This window comes from Anthonomus grandis, chromosome 3, assembly GCF_022605725.1.
Source record: "Anthonomus grandis grandis chromosome 3, icAntGran1.3, whole genome shotgun sequence".
In the NCBI taxonomy this organism is placed as follows: domain Eukaryota; kingdom Metazoa; phylum Arthropoda; class Insecta; order Coleoptera; family Curculionidae; genus Anthonomus; species Anthonomus grandis.
In genome coordinates, this window is record NC_065548.1 from 25,360,271 (window position 1) to 25,377,552 (window position 17,282).

At 31.3% G+C, this 17,282-nt stretch overlaps 1 protein-coding gene across 4 annotated transcripts; it reads right to left on the reverse strand.

Moving 5' to 3' along the window:
- Positions 1 to 2,417: 2,417 nt before the first annotated feature.
- Positions 2,418 to 15,221, reverse strand: LOC126734187 (DNA-dependent metalloprotease SPRTN). 4 transcript variants are annotated; one of them, XM_050437730.1, is made up of 6 exons: positions 15,067 to 15,221; positions 10,772 to 11,166; positions 10,491 to 10,679; positions 4,330 to 4,526; positions 4,142 to 4,252; positions 3,881 to 4,021 (listed from the first exon to the last, which is right to left on the reverse strand). In XM_050437730.1, exons 2-5 carry the CDS (start codon positions 11,121 to 11,123, stop codon positions 4,163 to 4,165), a joined length of 828 nt encoding a protein of 275 aa, XP_050293687.1. In that variant the 5' UTR covers positions 11,124 to 11,166; positions 15,067 to 15,221; the 3' UTR covers positions 3,881 to 4,021; positions 4,142 to 4,162. The 4 variants fall into 4 exon arrangements, with proteins under 4 accessions (XP_050293684.1, XP_050293685.1, XP_050293687.1 ...); XM_050437727.1 differs by lacking the exon at positions 4,142 to 4,252 and having other exon boundaries at positions 2,418 to 4,021; XM_050437728.1 differs by lacking the exons at positions 4,142 to 4,252; positions 15,067 to 15,221 and adding an exon at positions 11,516 to 11,679 and having other exon boundaries at positions 2,418 to 4,021.
- Between the last annotated feature and the right edge of the window lie 2,061 nt (positions 15,222 to 17,282).

Here is a 17,282-nt window from a genome sequence, read left to right on the forward strand (position 1 = left end):
GGCGCCAAATTTGCACCTCGCTCTACTATACCGTGCGATTAAAATTAGTGGGAAATGTCCAGGAGTTTTCCGAAATTAACTATAATCTGCCTGCTAAGGCAGATTGAAAAAGTGTTACATCGGGACTTTTTTTGTCCCCATATTAAATAAAGTGTTTATAATAAAACTGTTCAGTTTTAATCTTCTCCGTGTCGAGAGTAAAATAAAGAGTTTTGGTTAGTGTTAAAACCTATATATTTGTGTTCTGCGGTTAAAACTCTCGTAATTTTAATATAAGGAGGTTTGAACATATTCAAAATAAAGGCCAAAATTATTTGTATATCCAATAGAGATGGGTCAAACCCGCTATTTTTGTATAGCAGTTGCTATTGCTACTGCTCAACTGCTGTATGTGTATGTATGTATATTTATTAATATACATATTTTTAATTAAATAAAGTTGATTGTTCTTTTAAATAATGTTTTTTGTCCCAATTGGTTACACAAGTTAATTTTTTAACTTATCTACTTTATACTGGATTCAGGATTTTTCCAACGAATTTTAATTCGCACTTACAAACTTATTATACATACAACTGTTAAAAGAGAATATAATTCGAACTTTTTTAAAATTAAATTTTCGGTTTACACGATTATTATATTATATTCGTTTAAAACGGGCTTTAGAGCTCGAGAAATAAATTACGGGGCCTAACTGAAAATCTCGGCGATATATTATAAAATATATATTATTATTATTATACATATATGTAATATGAACGTCCGCCTGGCTCTACGATATTAAATATTTAGATATTCCTTGTCACCCAATAAGCACCTGTTCCATACCATCATTAATTTCAAAATACTCCATTTCGCGTGGAATATGTACCATTTTTCTCCCATTATCTGGGCGCGATGTGCAAGGTCTAAGCACTTGTACGAGAGCAACGATGGTGAAAACAAGAAAATTTTGGTGTCGATACTAAGTCAATTGTTACAATCGTTCAAACAATTTAATTAATTTTCGGTTTAAAAACCATTGTGTGATAGTGGTGAGCCTGGACAGCAACTAAGGGGATCCCCTTTAAGAAGACCACAACTGTCTTATTCGGTAAGTGCCCATTTGAGTAGTGTGGTACATTCGTTTTTTACAATTTTCTTACTTAGCAATTACTTACAATTTTCAAATACAGTCCACAACCTTTTCAATTTTCTATTTATGCGTTGACACCACCTCTTTTCCTACCAATAATTGTTATAAATTGCTTTAAACAGAGAAAAATAACAATAAAACACATTTTGTTTTTTAAAAACAGACCATATAAAATAATGTGACCCGAATTCCTGTTCCGGTAAATTCCGGTCATAAAGCCTGCTCTCTCCACCTTACTTGCTAAAAATGCAAAATATCCGTAAATAGTCAAAAATCGCGTCTCGCCGTTCAGTCGCAGTTGCAGATCGCGCATCGCACTTCTGCTAATCTAACCAAAATCGGTTCGCGTGCTCATTATTATTTTGCTAGTACAGCTGCTACAAAAATAGCAGCTATTTTTTGGGCTCATAGCAGTTACAATTATTTCAAACAAGATAGCAGTTATAAAATAGCAGGTTGCTATTTAGCAACCCACCTCTAATATCCAACTATTCCATCTTTTAGGATAGATATCCATAATAATATGAGGCATAGTGGTTTTAACTCCATCTTTTACAAAACTGCTACTTTTAAACGCTCTTTTTCCTATAGTGCAAAATATTTAACTCTTTCCCGCTTTCAAGCAACAATATATCAAACTGATTATAAGCAGATGAACCAACCAGTAGTAAACTAATATAACTTTTATGTAGGATAAAATACTCTAATGTTCTGAACAAATTAGAGTATTTATGATTTTTTTAAACGCTTTCTGTTAAGTCAAATGTCATTTGTAGGAGTGTGACAACATTTGCATTTATATTTACTTTAAAAATATTACTTCATTGATTCATATATTATAACGGTTAAATATGATCAGGAAGGTGCTCGCCAAAGCTTCTCTCTGAAGAATTACTTGTTTCTTTATGAAATATACATTATTTTGTTATTATCTTAAAATTGTACCTTCAGAAGTAAAGTCCTTATGATTATTATAAAATTATGATATTTGATAATTGAAAATTAAAGCGAAGCTCTTAACTGGTTATGTTTCCAAGCGGGATACCTCAAAACCATAGATACAAGAATTTCACGACTGCATAACAGACATAACATACCTATGCGTGTACCAAGAATGCTCATATTTTGCTATACGGATATTAAAAACTACCAAAAACGAACATTAAGTAGCAATGCAAAAATTGATTACCTTATCATTTATAGTACTACATTTATTTTGAATAAGAACAACAAAGTAATTGTTTGGTGGTGAATTGTATTTCAGGTCAAATAAAATACAAAATCTATATCAAAAATATTTTTATTTTAATCTTACTGACTATAACCACACATGTAAACACTTAATAATTACAACAGAAACAGTTATTATCACAATTTCGAAATATTGATAGTATGTTTAACAAATGCTGCCTTTATGCTCAAATTACAATCAATTACTCTTATCGCACAAACAGGAACTTAATACCATGATTTCATCTCACTAGGAAAAATTTTCATAACTTATTGCGAATCACCTACATTTTTACGATCCGGCTATTTTAAATTATTTATTAAACATTTAAGATATTTTAAAAATGTAGGGAATTAACAATCTTCAAAATCCGAATCAACCTCACAAAGTGAATTAACCCATTCCTTCTTTTCCTTTTCCTCGCACCTTAAACATTTCCCCAAATGATCTTCCATCGCACTTTCCTCCACTAACTGCAAACAAAAGGGGCAATTATAGCTAATATCATGATTGTCCTTGTCATTCCATGGTTCATCTATGTTATCTTCAATAAAAACATTAGTTGTATCAAATATGTTGCTCATGCCGTTACATTCATCTAAGTGCGAGTCCACCTGAGATTTATGAATTTTTTTATTACAAACTAGACAGGAAGTCTCATTGGAATCTGAGCCATATTTCTTATTAAATTCAGTAAACATTTTCTCTAAACAACTTTCAATATGTGACGCATAGTTAGTTTCATTTAATTTTATTTTACAGGAAGGACAACTCTTTGTTTCAGGAACTTTTTTAGGAGAATTTATTAAAATAACATCATCATCATCTTCAAAGCTTTTGGCACTGCAGTCCCTAAAGTGCTCGTCAAAATTCTCACTTGCCACACTAACGCCACAAAGAAGGCACTCTTTGTTGTTCAATAGTGGGTTATCCAAACAAGTGTCCAAGTGTGAGTTTAAATTGTCATTTCTAATGAGCTTTTGGCATACTGGGCATTCAACTAGATTTTCTGACCCTTTTTTGGGTGTAGTGCTTGTGCCTACTATATTAGTTTTTGGGATTTTCGAAACATTGTTAAGAGAGGTAGAACTACCGAAAGGGCGTTTAACTCCAGAACCAGATTGCTGACCATTGCCTTCATACTTTTTCAGCCAATGATCCCTTACAATAGAGTAATCGTTTCTATTAGGGAGAGAGGTACTGATGGTACCTAAAGTTTGTCCAGAACCATTAAATGCCTCTATTTTGACTGGTGGTGCCTTGGTTATTTTGCCAGAGTTTTCTGATTTATCATTAGTTTTAGTGCTGTTCTTAGTTTTTTTACTAGTGACTACGAAAGTGCTGCTTCCAGAATTTTTAACTGCTCCTTTAATCCCTGAGTTGCTCCCGTGTGGCTTTTTTAAACTTGTTTCAGTCCCCAAATTGGTAAAACCAAATATATTTGCAGTTTTTGTTGGTATTACATTGGATACCTGTTGGTTACCGCTGTTGCTTGTAATAGTATGAACTTTATTGATAAAATTAGGTGATGACTTTTCTGACGATTTAGGTTTTGCAGGTATAAAGTTTCTTATATCCATTTTTGAGGGTGGATCCTTAGGTTTGTCAGGTTTTTTAGACTTGTTTGATTTGCTTGTTGTCTCTGGACTTTTCACCTATGATAGTAACATATTAAAAATTACAAAGTGTATTATAACGAAGTAATAACTAATTTCTAGTACCCCTATCCGATTTAACATAACTAATGCGATTACAATAAAATAAACATAAAATACTTAAGAAAAATGCAACAATATTCATGCATAAAAGCTGTAACTACAGCCAGGTCTTTGGTTGTATAAGTTAAAGGTGGTTTTAAACCAATGTTTTATACAGTTGGGAACATCCTACAACAAACAATGAACTGTCACAATCAGCTACCCCATGGTCCAACATACTTAAAAATAATGAACCAAATACTTACTTTTATGAAATTTCCTCCACAATTTCTTTTATGTTCCTCCCACCATCTGTCGTTTGGTCCTGGTGCTCTATTAGAAGCGCGTCTTACAGTACCAAAATAGGGCTTCTGATGTTGACAAGGACCATCACATCGCCACCAGTGTTGTTGGTAGAGGCGGACTTCATCGTGAAAATCATGGTACACCGAGATGTTTGTACCTAGAAAGAATTAAACTATTATAATTTAGATGATAAACTTACATGGGAATCACATATCAATAAAATAGTCACAAAAAAGGTACCCATGTTAAGTGCATTATATAAGTATTCTTCGTTTCTTAATCAAATTAATCGCAACCTAATTTATAATTCTTATATTGTAAGCAGTATAACTTCATCTGAATAATATTTGGAATCCTTGTGTCCCATATAAAAAAAATGCAAACAATAAAAATCATATGCCAAACACCTCCCACAGAACTCCAACAAACTTTCTCTACAGTGAAGCTCAAACTTCAAACTAAAATGAAACAAATGAACGAAAATGGGGAAAAATTAAAATTTCATTATAGGAATGGAGTACCCTTAATATGTAAATCTCAAAAAACGGGATTTAAGTATATTGAGGATGTATTATCAGAATGTTAGTGGCTTTAGCTCAAAGCTAGTGTCTTTGAGGCAGGGTGTGGTTTGTAGTGATTATGATTACAATACAATAAAAGGTTAAGTCTTATATAGATGCTATATGTTTAACCATACCAGTGCAAATAAAAAGAGAGAAGTGTAATTGTATTAATAAAGAAATCGGCGAGGTCTCGAACAAACAAAACTTGAGCAAACCAATGTTGAACAACTCTGATGTTTTGATTTATCAATTACATTGTGATACTATAGAGATAATCAATAATTATTCTTTGGAAATTATAATCTACCTCTTGCCAGATGGAAAAATACATCATGATCATGGTTTGCGTGTAGATTGTCGAGTAGGCAATAATGCTGAAATTCTCTCTAATAGTTTGATGTTTTTAGATGTTTATCCATTAGTTTATATTCATAATGCTCGAAATATATTTTTAGATTTAAGTTTTAGCCATTATAGGAATTTATGTATTGCTCTTGCAACTGATTTATTGTTTCCATTGGGTCAACATCCATTGGTATACTACAGATAATTAGTGTTCACTAGTCACAGAAACCTTAAACAAGTTGAATATTTTTATGATTTTAGGAATGGAGATTTTATGGGTTTCAACAGAACTACTTTCTTGGGAGCTTTAATTATCAACAGATTTTGAGTGATTTAACTATTGGAGAGGCATCGTCGGGGTTCTATGACATTTTGTATCAGGGACTTTCATTGTTTACTCATAGGATATTTCATCAAATTATAGGCCAATTTCACTGTTGCCTTCTTTGACAAAGATTGCAGAAAAACTTCTCAAGAAAAGAATGGTGTAATTTTTAAAAGTTCATAATGTACTTAATAACTGTCAGTTAGAGTTTCAACCAATGATGCAATCTTTTATATGCTGGATGTTGGAGAGGCTCTACCTGAAGGGAGAATGAGGGAGAAGCGGTTGCAGTGGCGTTTTGTGATTTGGCTAAAGCCTTTGACTGTATGTCACATGACATTCTACTGCAGAAGTCTATGGCTTCAGGAAGTCAATAATACTACAATCGCTCAAGTCCTACCTGTCAAATAGAAACCACAAAGGTATTTTTGGAAATGACGTATTGGATGAGTTGTATGTATTGACAGGATTGCCACAAGGTTCTGTTTTGAGACCACGTCTCTTTCTTATTTATGTTAATGATCTGCCGGCGATAATTAAGAATGGACAGTACATTTCTTTTGCCGATGATACCACTTTGATTTGGTATAATAGAGATATTAATGTATTTAATGCTAATGTAAACACGGTCGGGCCATCATTAAAAAGAGATTCATATTTTAAATGTAAACTTGGAAACGTGGTATTAAACACAGATCTTATTTCGAGAGTAAACGGCAATAAATTTCGGGATTTGGATTGGGTATTGGTAGATGATAAATTGAAATTTGTCAAACATGTAGAGCAATTATTCCTAAAATTGGCATCACGAAGCTTTGACATGCGAAAGATTAGAGGTATCCTTAACAAAAAGTGCTTGTTTTACTTGACTCCCCATTTGCGATATGGACTTTGCGTTTGGGGAAGCGACTCTAGATATGTGTTTCAAAAATTGTTTATTTGACAAAAGCATATTTTAAAAATATATTGAGATTCTTGTGCAATATAGGATTTAGAGAATCTTGTAAACCCCATTTTATATCTAAAAAAATTTTGACTCTAGCATCAATTTTTATTCTGAAAACTGTATGTTTGATGCATAAGAAATACTCTTCAACTTTATGAGCGGAGCCTGTTAGCAATACTCGAAGTTGTCTTAAAATAAACCTTTCCATACCCACTTCAGCCTTGCGTTATAATTCTAATTATTACCTTAGTAAGACACTATTTAGCCATCTACCAATTTCAGCTAGACAATTAACATGCCATAAGCTTAAAAAAAAGAGTAAAAAAACTTATTAGTTGAAAAAACTTATTACAATATTGATGATTAGGTATTTTTGATATAATTTTTAACCATATAAACAACTATATTTATAAATTCTTAGAATAATTTTAATAAGTATGTTTAAAGAGTAGGAATTGATAATGTGATTTATGAAAGAATTTTTATTTTTCATATTGTTCAGTGCTGAACTCAAAAATTTCATTATTGAGAAAAAGTAGGTCATAAATCTTTTATGCAATCCAGATCTCAAGAAGAACAGTATGCTCATTACTCCAGCCTGTGTGCTATTTGCAAGGTTCTGAATATTCGTGATTACAATTTTTAAAAACCCTCGTAGTTTCGGGAGATTTGTTAATGAGCAGAAACGGTCGCTTGATCTGCCTGATCGAATGTTTTTGTGGTGGTAGAACGGCGATGATGCCGATTCATTTCCTGAGTTTTTCAGCTCTGTCTATGTACCCGATATTAATGCTCAGAAGAAAAAATGTAATATTGAGTATGTATATGTATATAATAATATGTATTAAGGTTTCTGAGGTTTTGAAAAAAATTCTTCCGTTAGTCTTAGTTGCGGATCAGATGGAATTCCACAATATGTGATAGCTAAACTTGTAAAGTATTGGTAGTTCTTTATGTTTAATATTTAACAAATCACTTATACGGGCTAATTTTCCCAATATCTGGAAAGAGATTATTCCAGAATTATTCCAATTTTTAAGGCGGGGGATAGAGAAGACATTGGCAATTACAGAGGGGTTGAAAAACAGATACATTAGATTGTAATCAACTTCTTGGTTATGCAAGAGAATTATTGTTAATGACCAACATGGTTTTGTCAAGAGGAGGAATCGCTTTAGAGAATGGATATCAGGTTGGCGTTATAGATACGGATTTTTCCAAGTCATTTGATACAGTAAATCATCAACTTTTTTAGCTAAGTTAAAAATCATGGGTTTTAGTAAATTATCTTTGAATATGATGGGTCGTAGGCAAAGGGTTAAAGTCGGGGAATTCGTATCAACCATGATCAATGTATTATCTGGTGACCCTCAAGGTCAATACTAAGCACCTCTCCTTTTCAATTTGTTTGTTAATGACGTAGAGCAGTGGCATAAAAATATACAAGGTTATTACTTCTGAATGTAGCCGTAAAAATTATATTATTACTTCTGAATGTAGTAAAGCTAAGATAATTTATTTCATTAGTGCTGTATAAACCTCCGCTTTCTCAATGTAAGGAAATGTTCTTACATAATCTTTTTTACAAATTAATGAAGGATCTACATAGTACATTCTATATATGGTGAAAACACTAACTCTTGAAAATATTAACTCTGGTAAAAAATCTGGGAATCTCTTGGGAAGACTCCCGAGAATATTTTACAGTCTTTGTTTCAGAGAAGACATTAACTTTTCTTATATGTTTTATCTGTAAGATTATTAATGGTTTAATTGACCGGCAAGCTGTGTTGCTGGAGCAGGTGGCTCTTAGCTCGTATCGATTATTACGACTTCTGAATCTTACGTTTGAGCAGGATGCAAGTTAGATTATATGATTTGTTGTTATGTAATTTTTTTATTTTATATTTAATTTTATTTGCCATTTTCTACCAATAATTAGATGTAAAATGTTAATAAGACTTTTCCCGTTTGTTGATAAACAAATAAATAAATGTAATGTAGAACTTAAGTATAACATTGAATTTTATAAACATAAATATTTCATCTAAATTCAGATATTCATTTAAATACACACATACCATAACCTGCATGTACCAGTTAAATGCATCAAACATGACAAAGACTGTCACCGATGGACTAATCGGCAGCTGTCAAAAACGACTGCTTCTTCTCTGTGATCAGATGGATAGGGGTTTGGACATCAATTTAAGGAACCAACTTGATAAATCATTTGTCCAAAGTTTTATTAAAGCTTTTGCTCTCTTTCAAAATATCTGGGAGAATGTTGAAATTTAAACCTTAACGACGGACCTTGGCGACATGAAATGCAGTTACAAAAAACATTCTCGTTTTTAAAGATAACAACACACGAGCGCCGGTAAATTGTTTAAACTTATCAGCTATAAAATTTTTAAACACTGACATTTTTAAAAATTATTGTGATGATATCATGTACAAAAGGCACAAATCAAATGCATTAAACCCTATTTAGGCCATTCACCGTTTTTCTGAATTCAAACGCGTCTTAAGGTTTTAGTGCCGTAGTGACACTTTTGCGGACATGGGTCCCTGTACTCAAATGTTTTCTACTGTTGCAGTTTAGAATATTGATCCCATAGTCCTGAAACACTCTGTATATCCCCAGAGAGCCTGTGATAATGATCATTTGTTGCCGGTTTTTGATAGACTGTCTCTGAGTAAGAGAAGAATTAGAATATTTTTGTGCATTCTTTTCAAAATATTGAAAAACAAAATAGATTGTCCTGAGATTCTTAGTCAGTTACCTTTTGCTTTAAACAAAATTAACACTCGCCATCCATTAGTATTTTATCTGGCTTATCCACGAACCAATCCTTATAAAAATTCTTCCATTTATAAACTTTCTGAATATTCTATAATGTAATTTCTGCGTTATTATGCACATTATGTATTTGCTAATTTTTGTATTTCCTTTTATTATTTATTACAGTACTTTTTATGGTATGTTAAGTTAGTATCTGTAAGTGGAGTGGCCTTGTAGCTATTGATACTTGTAACAAATAAATAAATAACTAAATGTAATATTGAGCTTGAGTAAGCTTTCGGGGTGATACGTGCCACGATGTCACATTAAACGTACGCAACCGTGAAAACACTTCAGAGCAGTATTTGACGTTATTCAAGCGCAGTCCGAAAGAGTTTCTGCATGGTTTCGTAAAAAGTCAAAATTATTTAATAAATTACCAAATGAGATAAAAAATTGTACTAGTTTGTTAACATTTAACAATAAATTGAAAGCTTTTTTCGATTTAAAACTGTTGTTGAAGTTTTGAGTTATAAACTGTTGCCCATATTTTCCTAAATTGATCTCATACTTTTGCTTCCAAACTGAAAAAATCTTTTATTGGGCAGAAATTTCAGCCCAATTAAGAGTTAAGTTGTTTAAGTGAGTTTTTCGTTTTTAGTTTGTAGGCTAAATAAAATAAATAAAATTTAATGCGTGTATTATAATATAGGGCTCTTGACTTTTTCATTTGTCCAAAAATTAGAGAGTTCTCAGGTAATCAATCATTAAAATATCAAATTAATATCTTAAAAATTGACTGTGCTTATATCATTTTATATCTGTTAGCAGTTCCAGTTGCAGCTAGTTGAATAGTGATATATTTCTTACTTCCAAGTGATTGGGCATTATTTATTTTTAAGACATTTTACAAAAAAAAAACTGATATTTTAGACTAAGAACAATAATTGATCATGTGCACCTTTTCTAAATTAACCTATACATGTGTTCATTTTATTTACATATTGACTGTGAATATCATAGCATAGCATACCTGTGACTAACTGATATTGTACACATATTTTAGTAGAAAAGAAGAAGCTTGATTAAGAATAAAACGGAACTGTCAATGTCTAATATTGCGCCTGTTTGTGAATATTATGTCGGCCTTAACTTACCAGCTTCACCATTTATCCTATACATATGCTTATGAAACTCTGGCCCATGTCCATCTCTGTCTCTATTATTATGTGTGACAAACAGATAAGCATGTATCATTTCATGTAGAAGAGTTTCAACCAAATCTTTTCTGGGTCTAAGTTTTAAGAGTGGCTCACTTAGAGTGATAGAGCACATACCACCTCTTCCTATAGCATTAAGGAAAAATTATGTGTTGAGGTTAATTTAATATAATTAGTACACTATATCAAACTTAAAAATGAATCTGATAAAAGCTTACCTTGATAGCTGCATATTCCAGCACATGAAGTCATTCTTTTACTCCAAGAAACTGTGACTGAACCCAATTTGTCCCAAAAAAACCTTTTATTAAATGTAATAAAAAGCACATGGACATCAGGGGTTGGGTCGATTACTTCCCATGAAGGATCTACCAAACATTTAGAATCATTTGCTTTTGTGTTCTTATACACTAAATTGTTTTTGGGTCTTTGGACTTCCTCTTCTTGCTTAAATTGTTCTTGTAGTTCTAAAGCTAACTGCAGGTCAGAGTCTGTGTTTTCTTTGTGTTTGTGCTCCTGCTCAAACTTGTATTGTAGTAGTAAAGCCATTTGGTAATCTAGTTCTGCCATTGTGTTTTACTTAGTAGATAATAAAGTTAATCCTGGATTAGACCTAATTATAAACGAACTTAATTAATAAAAATATCTAAAAATGAGAATGTGGAAAATTGCAATGCATATTTGAAATTGCTGAGAACTAGATTTACTAGTATTAAATTTTCACGTATTTTTTAAAGTAAACAGTTGTAAAACAATGCGAACATGTTATTCATTTATGCAACAGAGACATTTTACAAAGAGAAAATAATACAAAAGAAACGATTATAACAAAATAATAAAAGAACGATGAAGTAAGATTAGCCTAATAAACATAAAAAAACAACAAAACAACATAACAATACAGGTACAATAAATAAACAAGCTTAAATTAATTTATAAGCTTTCAAATAAATCAAACCCACCTCACCACTCTCATGTAGAAATGCATTCACTGAGATTGTGGCCGACTGCTTTACAGATAACAAACTTAATCTTAATTCTAGCAAAACCAAAAACATGGTGTTTTCTCTTAGATTTCATGATGTGGAAGAAGTCAACAGTCGGATAAGGTTTCTGGGTATCACAATGAACTCTAAAATGACAATTTTAGATGAAGTCTAAAATGACAAATTCAAATGTCATGTTAATGCAATATCAAAAAGGATAAGCTCTGCAATTTTCATGTTGAGAAATCTGGTTCAGACAGAAAATTTGGATGTGTGCAGGATTGCCTATCATGCATTGGTCAATTCCTTATTTACATATGGCCTGCTTGCCTGGGACATTCTACCAGAATTTTTGGACTACAGAGGAGAGCAGTTTCAGTCTTGGCTCATATTAGATCACTCAGTTTATGAATGCCTGATATATGTACATAAAAAAAATAAAAATATTTATGGACTTTTGTCAGATGTCCACCAGCATGACACCAGAACACACCAAAATCTTAGAATACCATAGATTACCAAATCATATAACCCTATATTTTGCTCCATTTTTCTTCAAGAAACTACCACATGAAATTAAAGGGCTGTCAGAAAAACTGTTTAAGCCTAAAATCAAAAACTACCTCCTTAAAGCTTTCTTTAAATGAACTTATAGTCACAAATATAAACAATATAACATATATAAACAAAACTTTTTATAACTGAAAATACCCTTTATATAATTTATGAATAAATTTGATTGATATTATTGACAATTTGAGAAATTTCACAAAAATACACCTACATTTCAAAGTGTTGACCAAGTTTTATGACTATTGTTTCAAGATGCACTAAAATTTAAAATAGTTTCGTTTTTCATGGCAAATCATACATCAACCTTTCTAAGCTATAAATAGCTTGATTTTAGTAACCTACATTTTTGGTAAATTTATATTTTGTAGTTTTATTTTTTATAAAACATACTTTAGTTACTAATAAGAATTCTTAATTCACTGAGCTTTTGGTTTAGTAATTTTTTGCTTCTTTATTTGGGTTTGCTTATTAAATACTGCAATAAAGAACACTGGTAAATTATAAAGTTTTAAAATTAAATATACATTTTCATTTTTAGCAGAACTAATGCTAGTGTGTGAATGTTTTTTGAAAAACTTCTTGAATGATTTTGTGACATATGCTTTTTTTACAACTATCCAATTCAGTTATCCATGATAGACTAAGGGTCCGTTAAAGTTAAAGGAACGTCTAAAAAACGTTTTTTTTTTTGAAAATTTTTACATAGAATTTTGAGTTTGAACATTTTATTGATAAAAAAGTGAGGATGAAGTAAAAAAATGAAAAATTTTAAAAATTATAAAGGATTTTCTACTTACATATGATTCACAATTACACCCGGCTTAACTACACTCTATTTGCGACTAGGTATCACGTTGACCATTATATATGCTATTAATTTAAATTTAAAACCTTAAGTAACAAAATTCTGCAACTTAGAAGGATTTACATCACTTCTTTAGGTGACAAACACAAATTTCGCGCACATGGGGCGGCAGCCCCGTGTGCGCACAGGGGACTGTGTGGTTGGCGCACATGTGGAGTTGGGATTGCAAAAAGGGATCGTATATTTGGATTGTATATTTATTATATATAAAATTACATAAAATATCAAATAATTTAAATAAATAATACCTATTTTTTAACACCTGATAAATGTGTTTTGTTCATGTAATGTAAAATCTAACTATATTATGCCTTTATTATCTAAAATTGAGTCCACAGCCAACCCGGGTCTTGTCGACTTAACTATCTCCGATTTTGCAATATTTTAAAATTTGAGCATAAAGAGTACTTTGAAAAGAATAGATTAAGAGAAAAAAATTTGCGGATCATTCACATAGGACACTAAAAAATTATATTAAATTATGTCAAAATTGAGGTCTACTCTACTCTATTTGATGATCGAAACTCGTTGCTATTGATAATTACATTGTCAAGCTTTTACAAACATATGATCTTGCAGTTGCCAAATTGTGTATATATGTAATAAGCAACAAGTACATTTAAAAAGCATATCTTATATAAGAGAAAACATAAAAGACATCTAAATCTATCTGCCAAAATGATAGCAGTGTTTTTACACTATAATAGTGAATGGGTTTTACTTTTACACACATTTGTACACAAGCAAAAAATTGATTCCCTTATGCAAAGGTTCGTAGCCTTCATATTTTTTAATATTTTGAGATTCTATTCATATGAAAAAATATAGAGAGGGCTCGTAAATGTCGAGCACAAGGGGGGCTTACGCAACCCAAAATCAACCCAATGCAATTCAACCGATCCCAAAACACTAAAAACATTCATATAGAAGAAATAAAAAATTCTTTAATCAAGGAACATGTATGGCAACGCTGTCACCTCGCGGTGTTATGTCAAACGTCAATAAAAAAGAATAATGAAGGAAGGTGGAAAGGAATTTTGTTTTTGTTATTTATATGAAAAATATTCTTTAGACTTAATTTTAAATAGAATATGCCTATATTTCATATTATTTTTAATTAGGATCGAAATCTAAAAAGTACCAAAACAATAAATAATACATTATGGGTGTCTTCGGTATGTTTTTTTTACATGAAAATAAAGGGACTTAATTACAAGAAAAGGTAAAATCTTTTTTTTTTATGTTATATAAACAATTTCGTCTTTTTGGTCATATTTTATGTATAATTTCATTTAAATTAAATAATTTTTCCAAAACTACAAAATTCTTAGTCGCAAAAAAAATAAAAAAAGTAATACTGGCACAGTTGAAATCTGAACCCAGGCCGACCGGCTCATAGTTCACTCTCATTACCATTAAGCCATAAAGCGCTTGCGGCGAATGTTCGAAAACGAGTTTATATCGTACATAGGTACACATTGTCATGATTTTTTTTGTTTTTATTATTTTATTAAAGAAAATGTTATTCATCCTCCAATTTTTTTTGCTTAAAATAGTCCAAAAAAGATTAGCTTACTATTTCATATTCAAAAATGTTAAAATTCAGAGATACCTAAAGTCGACTAGAACCGTTCCAAAATTGCCCCAATATGTATATTTTTTAACTATAGCAAAATCAAGAGCTAAAAAACCTTGTGCAAGTTGGCAATAATTACGTATTTAACGTATGTAGAAAAACCTTCATAATTTCCAAAATTTTGTATTTTTTCCAATCATTCTCACTTTTTTATCAATATTTTGACCACACTCAACATTCTTTGTAAAAATTTTCAAAAAAAAATTGGTTTTTAGATGTCCCTTTAACTTTACCAGACCCTTTTTTAATCTAAGGCTGGCTTGTGTTTAAATAAGAGTTACTAAATTGTTGTATAAAAATAAGTCTGGTATATATAATTACTGCAATATTAGGACTTCACTGAAAGAGGATTAATAAGAAATAAGTAAATATTATTTTTAATTGAATACTAGACATTACTTTTTTTATTTTACTAGTAGCAAGTAGTATACTATTAGAGTATTCCCCACTTACCTTTTTAATTTCATATGTTAGTTATTTATTAGCTGTTAAAACTCCACGTCTTCATCGTTAATATTAACAAATTAACATATTAATTTTAAACAAAAAAAAAATAAAACGGATGTGGGCACTGATTATTAGATAAAAGTAAATAATAAACAAAAAAGCTGTTAACTGTCAACCAAGGAGACTAGTCTAAAGGAGACTGATCTGTATGCTGAACGTGTGTACTCAAAAATGAAGGAAAACTAGTTTCAGAAATCGCCACATCAGCGCTGTTAGAAATATACCTCACTCTTAGTTGGACCCACCTTTTGCTAATGCTAATGCAATATTCGACATTTTTAAGTAATGGACATCTATACTATATACAACTATATATTTGTGTTCTGTGATGGACATGTCATTCTCCGTAAAGTTACATTCGTGTCTGGTAAGTATTTTATACTCTTATCAGGATCAAGTACTTTACGATATATCCTGACCACATCTTTTTTAGGATAGTGTAATTCGCATCCATGATTACCTTTTTTAATGTAATCAAATACCTCTCATCACTTTCGAAATCTATTTTCATCCTGCACATACGAAAAAAAAATGTTATTGATGCGAAACAATTTTTGATATATAAAATTCTAAAAATATATGAACTAAAAAAAATATTTATACTTATATAATAGAATCAAAAGTGACCTGTGGTGTGAGTCAAAACCCTTTTTTTTCTTTTTTTTTCCGATCAGACTAGAGCCAATCATATAATCGCGAACGTTACAACGCCTTATTCCTATTGAAAATGAATTTAAAACGATTATTTACCAAAAATTCACTTTCGAAAACGTCATTCAGAGCGAGGCACACTTCTGACCAACAGCGCCGAGATGGCTACTCAGCGAACCCAGTTATCGTTCAATTTTGCGCAGATGTAACATAATTATTGAATTGTAACATAATTTATCCTTAAAATTTAACTGAAATATTAACTGAGTTATATTATTGGCAAAATGTATATGTATATCATCTAGGCATCTACCCATTATATTTCCTCCCTACTAGCTATTTTTCAATTATTTATCCGAACTCCAAACCGATAACGCCATCTCTGGTGCAAGTTCAAGACCAAATTAATCAAATCCAAATCTTTAAACGGCGCTCGGCGTGGGCTCCGCCGGTAACGAGTTGTGGGAATCACCGAACAGAACGTCAAATAAAAATTAAATCATACATATTAAAGCCTACGGTAGAGAGCTATTACTTTTTCACTGTGTAATTGGTAATATTGTAATTGAAACGTGTAAAATGAACGCTGCAACTACGTCAAAATACTCTTCTGATTCGAACTCGGAATCTGAAGCAAACATCAATAGGAAACGTTTTAAAAACATGCAAAGACGGGAAACTAGACCTCAGCAATACAGGGTAGAATGGGAAAATCTTTTTAAGGCGTGGTTAAAACCTGTTAAAAGTAAGTGTTATATTTCCATTATGCAGGGTGTTAATTTAGTATATTAGGTACAATAAATTTGACAAATGAATCTTTAGGTTATTTTAATACAAGTTTAGATAAACATGTGTCCGCAACAGCGGTTTGTTTACGAGATGCAGAGTGTTAATCTTAAATAAAACAATTGGTTTTTCGGGAATATCCTAATACGCTTTATCTAATCTGTCATAATTTGGCGGTGTATAGTTTATACCAGTGAGGTGTTAATTTAGCCATAGCTTGATTAAATTTATTAGATGCGGCGTCGTGAGCGGTATACTTAAACGAATATTTTTGCAAAAATAATCGTAACTGACTTTTATATATAAATTCTTTATTTTCTTTAGATAAATTTATCAAAATAGCAAAAAACAGAATAAATAAATTCGGTGGCTTAATATTACATACATTATGTAATTAATAATTGGTGGGACTGTGGTACACTCTTTGATTTATTTGGTATTTATTGTGTTTTAGATAATCCTCTACGGGCAAGGTGCATTGCATGATTTTCAAGCTGATATTACAGTCATCAAAAATCACGGCAAGGGCGTTAAACACATGAAGCTTGTAAAGGGACTGTCATCAAATCAACCTAAAATCGATTCTTCATTTTTTAAAAAGAATGAGGCTCAAGATCAAGTCTCCCAAGCAGAGATCAAAGTAGCCGCTTTTATTTTTGAGCATAACTTATCTATGAAACTGTCAGATCACTTAGTGCCCCTTATGAAAAATATCTTCCCTGACT

Coding starts and splice junctions, on each gene's coding strand:
- LOC126734187 (XM_050437727.1), bottom strand. CDS start 11,123: ATGGCAGAACTAGATTACCAAATGGCTTTACTACTACAATACAAGTTT. Junction 10,680..10,771: donor TGGAATATGCAGCTATCAAG/GTAAGCTTTTAT, acceptor TTAATGCTATAG/GAAGAGGTGGTATGTGCTCT. Junction 4,022..4,329: donor GTGGAGGAAATTTCATAAAA/GTAAGTATTTGG, acceptor TTACTATCATAG/GTGAAAAGTCCAGAGACAAC.